The following is an 18,929-nucleotide window of genomic DNA, read 5'->3' as shown; positions in this document are numbered from 1 at the left end:
CCGAGCGAAGGAAAGTCTCGTTTCCACTTGCTCCTGTGTTTTGTATTAACAGGTGCTGGTGTTTGGGCTTGAGAGGAAATCTGTCAGCGATCTGTGTTTGTGTTCCTTATGGAGACCAGAACATCAAAAGCACAATCGACTTAACCATTAAACATAATGCATATGTGACCCTGGACCACAAAACCATGTCATAAGGGTCAATTTTATAAAATTGAGATTTATAAATCATCTGAAAGCTGAATGAATAAATAATCTTTCCATTGATGTATGGTTTGTTAGGATATGATCATATTTGATCTGAGATACAACTATTTGAAAATCTGGAATCTGAGGGAGCAAAAAAATCTAAATATTGAGAAAATCTCCTTTAAAGTTGTTCAAATGAAGTTCTTAGCAATGCATATTACTAATCAAAAATTAAGTTTTGATATATTTACGGTAGGAAATTTACTAAATATATTCATGGCACATGATCTTTACTTAATATCCTAATGATTTTTTGCATAAAAGAAGAAATTATAATTTTAACCCACACGATGCATTGTTGGCTATTGCTACAAATATACCTGTGTTACTCATGACTGCTTTTGTGCTCCAGGGACACGTATGTGTTTTTCGTTGTGTATCTTGACGCATCAGGCTTTTATGGCTCTCATAGTCTGATATAATGAGAATATGGAGGAAAAAAAACAACAGCACAGTTTTATTCAGAGAATCAAACAGAGCAAAAATATGCAATTTGCTGCAGATGCTGATGTTTATATGGTCAAAAGTGATCATTCTAATGATTGTAATGCAAATCAAGGAGATAAAATGATGTAAATATCAGTCATCACTCTATATTGCAAATAATATGACTTCGTAAGATGATATCTTAATGATCCAAACATATAATGCAATGCTGATTGAGAGATGAAGAAATAAATGCTCCTCAGAAGATGTGAGATGAAGATCATTCCTCCGCTGAGGAACAGAGAAAGTAAAGCTTCTGGAAACAAACGCTCCTCAAAAGATCCTGATGATCAGATTTGAGACGCACTGATTTTTCTAGAAAATGATTGATGGAGAATCAAGTAAAGCTGAGCTGCTTCAGTCCAGTAAGAGTTCATCTGGAAATATAACTACAGTTATTCTGACCTTTACTTGATCAAAATCAGTCAAGATTTGACAGAAACAGCAGCTGAAGCTGGACGTCTGTACAATTACATTAAAATTGTTTTTACTTGATAAATAAGTAGAAACTATCAAACAGATGACAGAAGACATGGTTTTTAGCAAAGTTTTGACCATGTTGATAATTTGCAGGCCTTAGAAATTTGCATATCAAATATAATGCAGTCGGATTCATATGGTAAAAGACTAAGGAATGGGTAGTTACTGTTCGACCCCTGGCAGATGTGCATTACTTCATGCAAGGACTCGTGCAGCTGGACAGGATTTTTAGCTCAGGTATAAATATATATATATAATATACCTGAGCTGTGATTTAGTTGCTGATCTCACACTCTGAAACCTTTCCTACGCAGAGTTCGAGTTGTTGAGAAGGTGCAAGTGTATCATTTATCATGCTTTCAGATCTCTGGAGCTCACCGTTTAACCTCTCGACAAATTGTCATTTTAATTGATTAAACTTAGATCAGCCAATGGAAGAGGGTCGTTTAAATCATTAACCCGCTGTATATCATAAAGCCAGCAGTGTGCTCTCTCTGGCCCTGCAAATATTTGAAAATGATCATTCTTAGTCTTCTCTCTCGTATAAATCCCTGAGCAGACAGTAATGATGAGCCGTCCGGTCATTACTGTCACTCAGATGCAGAATTCAGGAGGACATGATGAAGACTGGGAGACATAAGAAGCATTTTCCATGTTATTTAAAGAAAAGCCACACATTTATAATGAATAAGTTGTATTTTTATGGGGGGTGCTTGATCTATGTAGTTATGAAAGCATACATTAAATATGAAACTTTGTATTACTCTATGATGACCATGTTTTCAAAGTCTGATTGAACTGTGTAATTTCTATTTATTGATTGATTGATTTATATGTGTATTCATGTATTTATTTATTTTGGGCTTGAAACATGTCATTAAGTATAATAAAAAGAACACTGTGCAATAACAAAAATATAACTGATTAATAATAAAATGAATCTTAAAATGTTTTGTTTAGCATAATATTTTTTACACTTCATCTGTATTTTTGCAAGCAAAATTAGTTTTTAAGAGAAAAAGTACTGTTTACAATTTAAAATTTATCATAATTATGTGAGTCTATGCTTGAAAAAAAAGAAATTCAGTGGAGTCAGAAAAATAAACTTAATTAAAAGGGAAGATATTATTTTGTTGTTTTAAGTATAAACTCATTTATTTGATGTTTGTTTGCTTGATTTATTATTAGTGGTAGTTTCTTGTTGTTGTCGTTTTTGTTTTTTTTTCCAGAAAACAAGACTTAAAATCTTATATTTTTTTTTTCAAGTAAATATATCTTGACGTATTTTTTATTTTATTTATATATATATATATATATATATATAATGGAAAACAAGACAAAAATAACAAGAACAATTATTGCAGTGTAAAAAATAAAAAATAAATTCCACAAGATTAAAGCAGCAAGCAGGACACCATTTTTTTGTCATGTGACAAACATAACCTTAAAACCGGAAATTACACAACAAAGGACTTTTATTTTGAAACATTATTCAAGCGTGAAACCAAAAATGTGACAGAACAGATTTCTCCCTTTCATCGTCTTGGACATCCTTATTTGTCATCAACTCATAAATATCTGTGGACAGATATCGTGGAGAAGATCAGCTCTGACCAAACAGAGAAAACAGCCATGCACAGTACAGCGGGCCACCTAAAGCTCACAGAGAGCCTGGCTCTTGTCCAACACAATATGCTGGTTGATGCAGCATCCATATCCTGCTGATTTGTTCCTCCTGCATTTAAAAATCCAAGCAGAGTAGAAAGCGAGAGAAGAAACGCCGCTCGCTCTTGCTCTTTTACATCCATGGCTTTCTGCTGCATGTTAAACAAATTGAGACTGTGTGCGGCGCTCCACGACTCTGTTGGAGCCGGAGCAGAGCACTTCATCAGAGGCTCGCTCAGGGACGGGGCTCAGGGCGTTCAGTGGCGGCGAGGTGCGATTTGAAACCCCTCCGCTGCCAAGCGCATGGATAGCTGCTGATTAGAGGCCTGGCGAGCTCACCCCTCCTCAGCCCCGTAGGGCCCACTGGAGAAGACCAAAGACATTCTCCCCTGACAGAAGAGCGCAGGGCCCCAGAGCGCAGGGCCAGAGCATCGAGAGAGTGCTGTATCTCCACACCGCACCAGCACCTCCAAAGAGACAGCAATTATCACACACACACAAATTGCTTTTTGTGTTTTCCTTATCTACGCACTGGTTTGCTCCGGCTCAGCTGAAATTTGCTGCTTTTTGTGATATCTGACTTGTCTCTCTCTGGTGAAAGATCTGGCTCGCTGTACAAACATGATGAAATAACAGAGAATCTAGCTCTGGCTAAGGTGCCTACGGACACGCAAACACTCGTCTTCTCTTCATTCTGAGATTTGCAGGCATTCAAAGAAGAGTTCAAAGCAGCGTTCAAAGATGATGTAAGTTGATGCGGGCCGTTTTAGCTGCCTCACATTACATTTCCACAAAGCACACGCTCTCTGATAAACCAGAATACAGATTACCACTCAATCAAGTCATGAAGAATTGGTGAAAGGTTTGCCTTCGCTGATTTGCTCTGCCAGCACTGGAAACAAGACTTCAATCTTGACCTTATATTAAGTGACTTTAACTACTATGTAGTTACATTTAAATTAATAATTCCATGCAATGCACTTATTGTGTCCATACATGTTTTTGCTTTGCACTTAATTTTATAAAATATATTTCTGTAATTATATCTGTAATTAATCTATAATCACACTGTTGCTCCTACTCCTAACCCTGTTCTTAATTGGATCATTTTTGCAATCAACATGAACACAATAGTTAATTAACAGTTATTTTATTTTGGCATAAGTGCATAATAGTTTAAGACACATATTATAAAGTGGGACCAAATAAAGAATATATATATAAATAATAATAATAATGTCTAAAACATTTAAGCAGGCAAAAAGTAAATTATTTGCCTATATATATTTTTTTCATTTATTTATTTATATTTTTTGCTCCATTCATTCTTATTCCTGTACCTAACATGTAGAAAACACAAAACTGCAAAAAAATGTATTATCTCATCGCATTCAATTATGAATAATTTATATAATAACATGAATCATGTAAATGATTCATCTTACATTTTCAATTAAAAATGGCAAAATTTTACAAACAAAAAGTAGTTTGCATCGCTAGATCACTGTTAGTAACATTTAAAGTTGTCAAATTAAACTAAATTAAATGTTTAGCTATACGTACATCACACTATTTCACTATTCTGTGTCTTTTTAAAAATGACTTTTACAAATATTCTGAGGAGACTGTGGTTTTTGGCTCTGCTCTCTGCAGTATATCTGTGACTGTGAGCATCACCTCAGTGTTCAGTTTCAAAGCTCAGACTGATGGGAACACAAGGGGGATGTTAACCGGAGACGCAGCTCACAGCAAACAATATCTGTTTACCTTCATATTTCTAAAATAGCCTATATAACAATATACTGTTTAAGAACTGTCTTTTTTTGCATTGCCAACAGACACGCATGCATAAGGAAGATAAACACACACACGCTCTCCAAGATTTATGCACACACAAACACACGCATACGGAGCGGGCCAAAGAGAATTGTACTTCACAGAAACAGCCCTTGAAACCCTGTCAGCTGCCTGGCATTCACATTTCAGAGTTAAGAATATAAAATCAATAATCATTTAGTCATAAGGGTAAATGAAGTAATATAAGATCAACGTGTACCCTTTGGCCATTGAAGTTGCACTGAGTAATTTATCTCATCAAAAGGCAGTGCTGCTAATCCCTGCACTGCTCACTGGAGCCGCCACTGCCGCGCTGCATTATCCTGGAGTAAACACGTCTCCAGAAAATATCAAAAATCAATACTTGTTTCCTTCTATCCAAATCGATGGCATGCATCATAAATCTGACTCTGTAAGGAGCCGTGTGTGTGTGTGTGTGTGTGTGTGTGTGTGTTTGCTCTCAGTGTAATCAGCTTTATTGAGCATAAGGACCCGTATAATTACAGATTTTGTCAGTAAAACTTGATCAATGGTCTAAAAGGCCATGTTCTGTTGGGAAATCCAGCTGATTGTATTTACTGTTCATGACTGCAAAACTCACTCGCTGCATGCAATGCTGCTCCTGCACATTAGGGATAATAATAATAATTATTATTATTATAATTATAAGAATAATAATAAGGCTGTTTTAAATTAAATTAATTATGCATAAAATATGCATATTATGTATATAAAATGTACATAAATTGTGCAATATGTATAATAAGCATAATTATTTATTTGGGCATGTTATTGCATGCATTTAAATTTTTGCATTAAAATGCATGATGCAATCATGTAAACTAGGAGACTGTTCACACTGAAATGTCTTGTTCAGCAGAACAACTATATAAAGGATATGACTCAAATATGGAACATGAATGAATTGTGTCATATTATGGAAATAGTCATATGTCATATAATAATTATGGAAAATGGGTGTATTCAGTTCTGCATATTATGAAACAAAGGAATAAGATTTTTGTTTTTTTTTCTTTTCACAATAATTTAAGCAATGTCATATATATATTGGAATGTATAGCCTATATATTTATTATGGTTTCAGCCATGCAAGTCAGTAATTCCATGCAAGCCTATTGTCAGTTAATTCTATAATTTCATGTTTGAAGGCTTCTGCTGGTGAATTGGATAAGTGCATTTCACTGATACTTAGCTGCAGTCTTGGGCGGAATCTCCTATAATTCCATCATGTTTGCTGGGACTAAAATATCACGAGGGTTTCTAAGTCTGGAAGTTAACCTAGTTAACCTACTGCCCCCTGCTGTGCGGCGCGCGCCTCATGTGTCCTCTGTGAGCACCAGCGCCAAATTAATCTGTTTCCAGTCTTTACAAATTACTTTAGCACAGAAATAAGAAAGAGGATAGAAATAGGGCGGAATCTGAGGGAGAAATTAGACCTGTTATTCATCCCTGAATCAGAAACAGAGGGCTGGAAATATGGATACATTTTAATATGAAATTAATTGTAGCCTGTGTAATAAATAAAAATAATGCTTTGTTTTGATACGAACATTTTTTTTTCACCACTACCACCATTATTTAACATAGCATGGCAATAATTTATTTCCTCTTGAATGTCAATTTCATTGATATTTCTATTAATCCCCACTAATCCTTATAATATTAAAATTACCATTGCTAATATGCAAAATAGTTTTTTCTTTCTTTTTTGTCTTATTGTTGTATTTGACTGCCATGTTAAAGGACTTTACGGACTGCATTTGCATTTATTTATTTTTATTCATTACAGAAAATGATATAGATCTGTTTAATTCCAGTCATTTCAATTTACGAAACGGTACATTCTTGAAAATTATTTACCATAATGCAGCCGACAATTATAAGCGTTTTGCGAATACATTTTCCTCATCGCCCGTTTTAACCGTTTTACAATTGATAGCTTATTATTTTGAAATTGTAGCAATAATAATAAAAGTCAAAGTCAAATAATCGTATTTTGCACATCTCTCTTCGCAGTCATTGTTACAGCCCGTTATTTATTTCAGTCATAATTTGCCGGTGTGAGTTTGTGTTTTCGCGTCACGAACAATAATAAAATGATTCCTGCTATATTAGTTCTAAATATATGTCACAGGTATGTGGAGGACAAACTCCTGTTGTCAGGACGGAAGACCTCCTGCGATTAGAGAGCAGAAATATGAAGAGGACTCACACCTCCCACCGGCCTGAGCGCGCACTGCTGCTCCGAGCATCCAGCAATTAGCCTTCGACTCAAAAGAGAAACACTTTACATTACGGAGCTGCGCGCGACAACACATATTCACAAACTAAATTCTGACGGTAAAAGTTGATCAGTGGAGTGAATTACGGCTGAATGTATTTACTGTTCATGCCTATACAATTCACTCATATTGCGTTCGTGCAATACTAATCCTTTATGTTATTATTAATAATAATAATAATAACTTTTAAACTAAAGAAAAAAATGCAGCTTGCATAATTTTCTTTGGAAATGTATTTGCATATTCCATGCATTTCATTGCCATGTTATGTGCAGTAGTTTTAAGAAAGTAAAAAAAGCACTTTCTAAACGACATGTAATTACAAATGTAATAGCAATGCGCAATTATATTTAGGAAGTCTAGTTTTAAGTCTTGTGCATGTAAATACGCTGTAATGCACGAGCAAACCCTCTTCAGCCAAGATTATTAGTATTGTTTATATATATAAAGAAATGGCGTATGGAAAAATGGCATTAGGTCATCCATCCGCCGCCGAAATAAATCAAAAAGAAAGAAAAACGCGGCATATAAACGACGGAAACGAGACGGCGAGGACGCACAGGCGGCTTTCTGTGCGGGTTTTGTTCAGGAATTGCAAGAGGGGCGGAGACGGAATATTTAGATGAGCCGTGATTGACAGCTCCTGTTTCTCCAATGCTCTCAGAAACTCGCCTGCTCCTTCCAGCAACTCTTCACTCTCCACTCCGGAGCACTACAAACAAACGGACGCTAGGGGATCTTCATGACGGCACTCCGCTGATCGCTCTTCCTCTTTTGCGCTTTTATTTATTTTCTTTTATTAGTTTATCCCTGCGCGCTCTGGTTAAATGCGCTGATTGCATCGATCAGCCCGTTCTCTGCCCTGCCGCGTTCCCGTTCTGGAGAAGCTGTAATAATGTCCTATCCTCAGGGTTACCTCTACCAGCCCCCTGGCTCTCTGGCGCTCTACTCCTGTCCGCTGGCCGCCCCGAGGAGCGAGGAGCTGGCCCGGTCCTCCTCCGGTTCAGCGTTCAGCCCGTACCCCGGATCTGCGGCGTTCACCGCCTCGGCCAGCGGATTCTCCAGCCCTCTGCCCTATTCCACAGATCCAACCACGGGATTCCCGTCCTACATGGTAACACTGCTGGAGCCGTCGCCATTCACGAGGCATTGTTCTTGATAGGAATGCATGAATATTGCATGATAGAATGGTTATAGTTTTGCGGGTTTGGGAGTTGCGTGCGCGCGCGCGCTTGTTTGTGTGTGTGTGCTTCAAAGGGAAGCTCGAGAGGGTCATGAATACAAATGCAGCTCGGGTGCAAAATGCAGCTGGTTGTGACCTAAAAGTTATTTTGTTCGGCGATAAAGTCGCGAATAAAATCGACAGCCATAAATGCGTGCGTATTTATTTGAAACAATAACAGCGTGCGTCTAAATATGCCTTGGAATTCCTTCAGGCCCACTTTTACTATATACTTTTGCACGGCCTGATCTACGCCGCGTTATTTTTAGACAATAGCTCAAATTATTGGTTGTGATATTTTAAAAATATTATTAATACTAATAATAAAATGCGTGCAGTTGCACAGTGTATTTTTGAGATGAGATTTGGAAGGATGTGCGGTTAAATAGGCGTTATTTAATCGTCAGTTGATGAATTGCAATGCTAATGACATGGCACATAAAAGCGGGTAAAAACGGTCCATATCCAGTGGTTTTCTAATAGGATTTGTAATGCTGCGCTTCACTGATATGCTTCTGACACTGAAAGAGCACTGGGAAAGTCAGCCTGGTGATTATGCAAAATGGCTGCAATTACCCATTATCTGTTATCCACCCCAGTCCCATGTAATTGTGCATTCTGATAATTGCATGAAGGATTAATCATTGTTTATTGGCTTAGTTATTATTAGTATTATATTTTTGGTTACACTTTATAATAACATGCATTAATAACATTAACGTTGTATATGCAGAATAGATTATTAGTTCATAAACCGTTGATTTATTTTGTTTCATTTGCGCTACATTTATTTTATCCCATAAAGAAAAAGAAAAGAAGGAAAAAAAAAGCTGCACAAACAATACATAAAAAGACAGATGACTGATAAAAACTGTTGTTTTTGAAGGGCTCTCCGTATGACGCGCACACTACGGGAATGGCAGGAGCCATCAGTTATCACCCGTATGGGAGTCCCGGTTACCCGTACCAGCTCAACGACCCCGCTTACCGGAAAAACGCCACGCGGGACGCGACGACGACGCTAAAAGCGTGGCTCCAGGAGCACAGGAAGAACCCCTATCCCACCAAAGGAGAGAAGATCATGCTGGCCATCATCACCAAGATGACCCTCACGCAGGTGTCCACCTGGTTCGCCAACGCCAGAAGAAGACTCAAGAAGGAGAACAAGGTGACATGGGCACCACGGAATAAAAGTGAGGACGAGGACGAGGACGACGGCGATGGGGAGAGAAAAGACGAGCGCACGGATAAAAACATGGACAACAGTGAAGCTTCTGCTGAGGACGAAGGTGCATTATTACTGTTATTATTATTATTATTATTATGCGCTCATTTAATTTACATTTACATTTACATAATTTAAATGTACTTACGGTCGATGCAAAGTATAAAGAAGAATGTACTGCATATATTGCAAAAAATATTTGACGTTTGAATAATGTAGTCCTATTCATTGTATGTGACTACGGACCACAAACCCAGTCATAAGTAGCACGGGTGTATTTGTAGCGATATGTGTGCATTGTATGGGTCAAAACGATCGATTACTATTTTATGCAAAAAATAAAAAATAAAATAAAAAATCATTGTAGGATATTAAGTAAAGATTATGTTCCATGAAGATATTTAGTAAATTTCCTACCATAAATATATCAAAACTTAATTTTTGATTAGTAATATGTATTACTAAGAACTTAATTTGAACAATTTTAAAGATGATTTTCTCAATATTTAGATTTTTTTTCACCCTCAGATTCCAGATTTTCAAATAGTTGTATCTCAGACAAATATTGTCCTATCATAACAAACCATACATCAATGGAAAGATTATTTATTCAGCTTTATAGATATTTATTTATTATAAATGGTTTTGTGATGCAGGATCAAACCAAATTATAATTGTACATTTAAGACATTCGAGTCGTAATGCGATTGTAATGGAAGTTCTGCACGTTTTCGCACAGCTTTGACAGCAGTAACTCACGGCTGTGTGGTTTGTCTGCAGGCATCAGTTTGCACGTCGATGCTCTGACAGATCACTCGTGCTCGGTGGAATCTGACGGCGAGAAGGTCACGTGCAGAACCGGGGATTCTGGACCCGATAGCAAGGACAAATGCGACGCAAGTGATCTGGACACGGTCCGTGAGGACAGACAGAGAGGCCCGTCACCCAAGCCGCTGACCTCCTCTCCTTTGACCGCGGTGGAGGCCCCTCTCTTGACCCATCATCACCGAGAGGACACCCGGAACAGCACCAACAAAACATGCCTGGACGGTCAAAACCAAAGCGTCAAGCCTAAGCTCTGGTCATTAGCTGAGATCGCCACTTCGGACCCAAAGAAGCAGCAGAACTGTCTCCCTGGCGTTGGCCTTTTGACCTCCACGGCGTCCAGCGCGTCTCCAGCGGGCGCAGTGTACCCCGCCACCTCCATATTAGGAAGACCGCTTTATTACACCTCGCCGTTTTATAGTAATTACACAAACTATGGCAACTTCGGCCCTCTGCAGAGCCAAGGGATACTGCGCTATAGTTCAGCTGGAGAGGGACTCCTGCACAAACAGAGCGGCGAGCCTCTGCTAAAGACCAATCCAAACCAGCCTGAACAGCATTTCAGGGAATCCAAAAAAGGTGCGTAAAGGGTGCATATATATCCTGCTGATCTCAGCCAGCGCATTATTTAACTGATTACATGTAGATTAACCAGTTGTCTATCCAATAGAGTAGCTATATTAAATTAATTAGTTGAGGCACTTTTAATATAATCGTGCCTGTTGTTGTTTTCGAGTCATCGTCTCATGTTTTAAGTTATTTCATTGTTTGAACGTGACATTTATTTATTTTCTCATAATCGAACGCTAGCGTCCAGTCGATATTATTTAAGCTGTCAAAACGCTGTGGTCGTGTCCCTTTACTAAAACGGGTGTGTATTTTCTGCAGACCCCACCGAGGTTTTCACAGTAAGATCCCAGTCATACCTGTCGAGTTAAAGACGAGGAAGATCTGTCAAGTAAGTCGCTAATATTAGCATTTAAGTGCAGGTTATGTTCCGGTTTTATGACAACACTGGAATGTTTCCAGAGGCCACTTCCTCATATTTGATTAGCCCTATTGTTCTTGTTCTAATATGTTCCGTTGAGTATGACTATATGAGGCCTGCTTTATGGTTGTGCAGATTAAGTGTGGATTTCTACATTTCATGCAGTAGCTGTAGCCTATATTATTTTTCTTTTGGAAAATCGACTGATGTAGGTTTTGTTTTCTTGGTTCACAGGTAGGTGTCACAATTGCTTTGAACAAAGCGAACAAGCCATCACCTCTCTCTCTCTCCCCAAGCTGTTTTAAACTAACATTTGCTCTTACGCGGATCCTTTTGTGTGCCACTGTACACCCACGGACTACAGAGCACCTGCCTATAGAACAATAACACGTGCGATCACGGGAAAGAAAAGAAACGAAACGAAAAGAAAAGAAAAACAATATATATATTTAAGGCACAATAGCCGGTCTGGTTTGGATGCACTGTTGCATTGATTGATTGATTGATTGATTGATTGATGAAGTACTTTATCCCAACATATGTGACTTTTCGACGAGGAGACTTATTTCTCAGGATCCCTATAGTAGCTTCATTGCCCCAGTTGTGCGCGCGCGCGTGGGCATTCTAGAGCTCCTACCAGACTCATGTGCTAGAGGTGAAGTCTAAACCAGAACTCGGGACTGCTAGAAACTTGACTAAGAGTGGAATACATTTGATATTTATTTTTGTAATGCCTATAATTTATGCAAGTTGTATTGCAATGGTAACTGAACATTGTTTTGTAAATAAATTATGATTGGTTTTTATTTAAAAAAGCCGAAGTTACACAATGTTGTTAACAAGGAGACTTTTACTAATTTATATCTCTGATTGTAAATAAAATGCGCTAGTCTGCACTGGCACCATTTGGACTGCCCTGTTTTTCAAGACTTGATTATATTCTAATCGTAGTGTCATTCTTTCACATCCTTTCACACTATCGTGATTTATATGTGTCTGATGCCAGCGTAATAGACAAATCCAGACCTGCTGCTCGGATCATAAAACTGCGTCAAATTACACGGTGCCATTTACAAATAACACATTCCAAACTCTCCTTTTTATCTCTACACAAGTGCGTTTAAAACCTGCAGTGTGTGCATATGAAGCGTGAATGCTGAATGTGGTCTCGATGGCAGTGAATAATAGACGCTGCTTATAATCCAGGCCTTCATCTGTTTGATCTTGATGAATACAGGGCTGGACAGGAAGCGCTATGAGCTCCCGGCGGGTTTAAGATGGTCAGTCGGGCTTAATTATAGACCGATATTGAACGATCCATAAAATCGTGTCTAAACATCTGCCAGCTCCGATGGGGCCCTGCGCGCTCCTGCAATGACGTCTCTCTTATAGGGGCCACCCCGTTAACATTTTAAAGGCGTTAGTTAAACAGATTACTGTTAACCTCGACAACCTTTCGATACGGCTATTACAAGCTGTGCTGTGCTCTTTAATAGAAAGATTGCCCAAAGAAAGATAATAGCTAATAATAATAATCTAATAATAATAATAACGCGATATAATGTAAAATATAATGGTTATTATTATAATAGCCAGAAATGTAATTGTAAATACAGATTTTAAACGATTGATGATTAAATAATCACTGCACATATAGACGGTTTGCTGCGTTTAATGCCATTAACACACCGAACTGAATTCAGCTCAACGCTGTGATGATCCCGGAGCTTTTCTCGATAATATAGCGTCTGATTTTGTCATTTGAAGCGTGTTCGCTGTGCACATACAGGCCTGAGCGAAAAGAGTGTGCATTATTAGAGGTGAATTATTGAAATTCAGCCTTTAATCTCAGGTGGGATCCCGGGGGGATCGACCACTGTTGTCAAAACGGCACCACAGGCGGTTTCCATTCATACTCCCTTCAAATGTCAACATTTGTTCTCAATAAAAAGAGTTATTGTTTCAGTAAAACAGCCTTTGAAAACATGAAAGAAGTTCAGTCACCTCTGTCTGATTGGGATCAGGTGAAGCTGAAGCCTGTTATTAGCGGAACTGAGGATAGGGACATTTATTTATCCATATTTATATAAGAATAATAATTAAAACGAAGATTGCATCGATCTTTTAATGCACTTACATATAATAACAAGATATGCAAAACGAAAACGCCCAAATACGTTCGATAGTTCCTTTATGAAACACGTCTAAGCGTTTCTCTGTTTGTGCGACACATATGCTGATCCTATAGTTCAGTGAATCCAAGAGGAGAGGAAAACACATTAAAACAGCCTCTAATGGCCTCCCTCTATTCTGCACCGTTTATCTTTACAACTGTAATCTACCATTAGAGTCAGGCCGTAAATAACATTTCAGGTCAGGGAAGGAGAGAAAAGGTATTAACAAATCGAGTACATGTGGCTTTAATAAGATACATCAAAGTCTCCGAGGCTCTAAAGTGAGTCCTGGGTCGGTTCTTCCATAAAAGATGTCCTCCCATTAGACTGATCAAGGCATGAGAGAGAGTTTGTCCAGTCCGACTCTAAATAAGATCATTAGAGCCTTTAGATCCTGGCAAATACACTAGACCTCATCTAAAGCCACAGAATATTTGTTTTTCAGGGAAGTTGTTTTAGCACTTGCTGTTTAGTGTGAGAATTGTGTTCATTTTATCTTTCAAAATTTAGCTTTTAGTTGTTAACACGTAGAGGTACAAGTTTATGATTTTAATTTATCAGCTTAAAAAATTAAAACGTGCTTTTGGAAAGTATTTAATGCTAATGAAGTTTTTTTTTCTGGGTAATTATGTGTTACTATGTAGAGAAAGCATTTTCGTGAATGATCAAGTATGGCTGATTTAACCTAGGCTATATAGTGGCAAAATGACAAAGAAAGCAAAGAGTGGAGAAAGAAAAATATTAGTGGAGAGTTGAATAAGGTTGGTTGTGATAACGCTGTAGACGAGGGCAGGCTGAGGGAATGCTATTCTTTAATATGTCTCTGTTTGCACTAATAACAGAGGTAACTAAATATCGTTAAATATCGTCTCTCGCACGCCCAACTAATTAATATATATATATATATATATATATATATATATATATATATATATATATATATATATATATATATATATATATATATGTGTGTGTGTGTGATTACAATAATTTAAAGATAACACACAGAAATTAAAGCAAAGACAGAACAATGTCACGCAAAATTACTGCTAGATGCTATGAATGCATAAAATCGTATTATTTTACTATTTTATACAGAACATTAATACATCGAATAACGAAGGTGTTTTTAGTCATATATCAAATAAATACACAAAATGATTCCGGAACATTGGAGAATGTGATGCACTATTAGTGTTCCGCGGTGTGTGCTGTTTATGCTCTCATCAGACAGAATGAATCCGATCTGATCTGATCTGTTAACACAGGGATATAACTCAAGAAAGATGGCCGCGTTTACAATAAGCCCCACGGTCTGTCTCCATCTGTGCCTCTCTTCGTCGCATATTGCATTTCGGTCATGCCTTGCAGACAAACACAGTATCCCCGCAGTGTTGCTAAAGCCAGCTTGAAAAGTCGCTGATTGTGGCTAGATGATGTCATACGCCAATTAGCATACTGATTGGTTGCCTCTCCATTCTCACATACTGTTTTAACGCAGCTCGGCTCATATTGAAGCTTGGTCAGGACCTGAAGGGTCCTCCGTTGTTTTCAGTTGTTTGTCTTAATTTAATGGATTGCATGCATTTGTAAAAATAGAAATAATTTTACATACATTTTTACTTTCTTTAGAGCACCTAACCCTAAATGTACCCACCTCTGAACACGCTCACATCTCATTGGAGAAGATACTAGCATGACTCAATCGATCACGAGACACGCAAGAGCCAATGGCATTTCACCAACAAAGCTGACGTAAGGCTTCTTCTGGCGCATTCTTTGAATTTGTTAACAGACTGCAGCTGCACACAGGAAGTCTTTACAGCGATCCTCTCACAAATCAATCGTTTTGCCTCAGAAGACTTGGAATATTAATACTTTTTTAAAAATAAATGATGACTGTCGTTGTATATCTTGTGTTTTAGGGGCAGGGGTTGGGTTATGTGCTCATAAATGTGTAAATAAAACTGTTGTGACTGTTTACATTGAAAAATCACACCCAACATATATGCAATAATGGCAATATTATTACCCAATATATAATTTAATCACGACGATCAAATTTCCAGTATCACGTCGGCATATTGACGCTCAGAGTTTCCTATTATTATTTATTTAGTCATTTAGCAGATGCTTTTATCCAAAGCGACTTACAATTGAGGACATAAGAAGCAATCAAAACCACAAAAGCGCAATTACAAGTCTCAGTTAGCCTAACGCAGCACAGATAATTATTCTTTTTTTTAAAATAAAAATTAGAATAGAGAGTGCTAGAGTTAGAGGGTCAAGTAAAGATGGAACAGATGAGTTTTTAGCCGTTTCTTGAAGATGGGTAAGGATTCGGCTGCTCGGATTGAGTTGGGCAGGTCATTCCACCAGATGGGAACAGTTCATGAAAAAGTCCGTGAAAGTGTTTTTGTGTGTCTTTGGGATGAACAATAATGCATCGTTCACTTGAAGAACGCAAGCTTCTAGAGGCACATAAGTCTGAAGTAATGAATTTAGGTAAAGGGGAGCAGAGCCAGTGCTGGTTCTGTAGGCAAACATTAATGCCTTGAATTTAATGCGAGCAGCTATTGGTAGTCAGTGCAAATTGATGAACAGAGGCGTGACGTGCGTTCTTTTCGGCTCATTAAAGATTAATCTTGCAGTGGCATTTTGGATTAATTGTAGAGGTTTAATAGATATTATTACTTAATAGATTATTATTACAATTTAAAACAATGGAGGACCCTTCGCATCGAAAAGTGACGCTAAAGGGGTCCTGACCAAGCTTCAATATGTGACGAGTTGGGATGAGACTGTAGCAAATTCTCAATACAACTGTTTCTATTTATATATTTTACTGTTTCTGTTGTACATATTTTATGACGTGGCTAATTCATACGAATTCTTGCATTAAATATGAAATAATGACTGAAACGTGGCCCTTTAAGACTACATAAGCAGCTCTCCCTTCCAAGATGTTAATCTGCACCACAAATTCTGATTTATAATTGAGCCGTCGTCTGATTAAATCAAATAGACATAAGATAAGACAAGACATAGGCTATATTTGCATGTAAAATTAGAGAAGCAACAGAATATCTGTTTTAACTGAAAGCGCTGTTCCTCTCAGCCGCTCGCTGAACAGAGCACAGCAGCAGTCGCTTAGATTTGTCACTAGGTGCTGTTTAGGAAAATAGTTGCTAGGGGGGTCACTAAATCTGGCAACAAAGTTGCTAGGTTGTCAACACTGATCCCCCAAAGAGCCACAGTGGACATTAGCCCGGCGAGGCCACCGAATGAAGTTCAACTGGTATCGCCGCTAATTAAAATTCTGTTTAGCGGTCCAGGCCGGAATGCTAATCTGCTAGTTGGCCTTAACTCACAGTTCGTCGACTAAAGAGTGAAACTGGGGCAGCTTTTTCACGTTTTAGAGGGCCATGTTCAGCTGATAGCATCTGCTCCAGCCCAGCCCGGGGTCAGGCCAGAGCTTGCCGCTAAGTCATTAGCTCAAATTACTCTGCTAGTTTCTCTCAAGTTGTGCAGGGCTCAGGCACTAGATCTCCTCCGGCTGCTGTCTGGCTGCTTGTGGCTCCCTTGGAAGCCAATGCTCTCCTAGAGGATCAGGGCAGCATTAACCCTCTATCCCCCCACCTCAGAGAATTCACAGATGCCCACGCTTCCCCGGACAAATATAGCAGCCCCGAACTAATGCAACTGGAAGAGCAGGATCTATCAGGTAGCATCTCGCCGGCCAAATCCTGGCAGGATCCTTGACCCTTTGAAGTTCTCTGTGAGTTTTTTTACTCAGAAGTTTACATCAGGTTTCGACAAGAGGAGGCGGCCTGCCATTCTTTGAAAGTGGGAACTGCGAATCCTCCCTCGTAGCAGACATACATCATGGAGACATCTATTTGACGTCTGCATTTACATTTGGAGCGTTTGCGCATCTGCAATACATCTATAGGACGTTTCCTATCTGATGTGAACATGTGTGACCCTGGACCACAAAACCAGTCATAAGGGTCAATTTTCTGAAATTGAGATTTATACATAATCTGGAAGCTGAATGAATAATCTTTCCATTTGTTAGGATAGAACAATATTTGTCTGAGATACAACTATTTGAAAATCTGGAATCTGAAGGAGCATAAAAATCTAAATATTGAGAAAATCTCCTTTAAAGTTGTTCAAATGAAGTTCTTAGCAATGCATATTACTAATCAATAATGAAGTTTAGATATATTTACGGTAGGAAATTTACTAAATATCTTCATGGAACATGATCTTAATATCCTAATGATTTTTGGCATAAAAGAGAAATGTATAATTTTGATCCATACAATGTATTGTTGGCTATTGCTACAGATATACCTGTGCTACTCATGACTGCTTTTGTGCTGCAGGGTCACATCTATTAGATGTCTTTAAAATGTTCATGATTTAAAATGTATGTAAAACTGATTTCTTACAGACGTCCGTTTGTACACTGCAGATGCCTCCCAGATCAAGCGATATTTAACAGACATCTTACAGATGTGCGTGTGCTATCTGGGCCTCGTTCCACCTACTGGACCTTTGTGACGTCCTTTGCCAGAAAGGACGCTCCGTCTCATGTGTCCTGCCATAAGACGTCAACATGGCACACATTCCTTTGGTTGAAGTAAAGCAGTACATCTTGATTTTCCCACACTGAATCTCCCTCTCGACGTCTTTTTACACCCTCCTCCATTTCTGTGTAATTACTCACTGAAGGTTATTGCTGCAGGATGCAAACTAATTAACGTGCGTGTGTGAGATGAAGCAATAAGTCAAAACTGGTTTTGCTTCAGGACCCCGACTTAACATTGGACTTTAAGTGACCCAACACGTAACCAACATGGTTTAAAAGTAACAAACCATTAACTAAAATTCATTAAATTGGTAATTCACTGTGGGCAAGATGAGCTTTTAATAAAACTTGACTGTCTATGCAGTAAAAAGGCAAAACATTCAGAAATTGGTGCTATATGCCAAGAGAAAACAGAGAAAAAGGTCTGCTGCCTTCCCTTTGGTCAAAAACCTTATACCCAAAATGCACTTGTGTTTTTGGTGCCATCCTACTTTCGATTCAACAGTCTGTGGGTGCGAATGCAAAAATTCCATCTGTAGTTTTAACGAAAGCCCTGGGGCTGTCAAAAATTAGCAAGATGGTGCAAAATGACATGTTTTGATGCTTTTTAATTACATTTCGATGACAAATAAATGGAGATATCTATGGTTCACTGTAATAAATTACTGACATTGTAACAATGCAAAGCTAACGAGCAAACGTCTCCTTTAATTCATACATGAACTGCATTAGCACAATATTTTTTTTTTTTTTTTTTTAACATGACAGACTGAATAGAAAAAATGTCACTGAATTGCAGGAAACACATGAACAGCAGCAGACAGAACAGCACTGGGATAAATGTTGTATAAAGCTGGTCTCAGTTGTGTGTTTCATGCTCTC

General features: G+C 38.2%; 1 protein-coding gene across 3 annotated transcripts; it reads left to right on the top strand.

Annotated features, from left to right (window-relative positions):
• The first annotated feature begins 7,710 nt into the window (after nt 1-7,710).
• On the top strand, nt 7,711-18,694 carry LOC306877937 (iroquois-class homeodomain protein irx-2-like). 3 transcript variants are annotated; one of them, XM_079429991.1, is made up of 5 exons: nt 7,711-8,130; nt 9,125-9,527; nt 10,244-10,867; nt 11,177-11,246; nt 11,511-12,214. In XM_079429991.1, the coding sequence occupies exons 1-4, from the start codon at nt 7,912-7,914 to the stop codon at nt 11,224-11,226; spliced, it is 1,296 nt and encodes a 431-aa protein (XP_079286117.1). In that variant the 5' UTR covers nt 7,711-7,911; the 3' UTR covers nt 11,227-11,246; nt 11,511-12,214. The 3 variants fall into 3 exon arrangements, with proteins under 3 accessions (XP_079286117.1, XP_079286116.1, XP_079286115.1); XM_079429990.1 differs by lacking the exons at nt 11,177-11,246; nt 11,511-12,214 and adding an exon at nt 15,083-18,694; XM_079429989.1 differs by lacking the exon at nt 11,177-11,246 and having other exon boundaries at nt 11,511-12,213.
• Nucleotides 18,695-18,929: the final 235 nt, after the last annotated feature.

Source organism: Barbus barbus (genome assembly GCF_936440315.1).
Source record: "Barbus barbus genome assembly, chromosome: 12".
Taxonomy (NCBI): domain Eukaryota; kingdom Metazoa; phylum Chordata; class Actinopteri; order Cypriniformes; family Cyprinidae; genus Barbus; species Barbus barbus.
The sequence above is the reverse complement of the archived record's forward strand: the minus strand, read 5'-3'. Positions and strand labels throughout refer to the sequence as shown.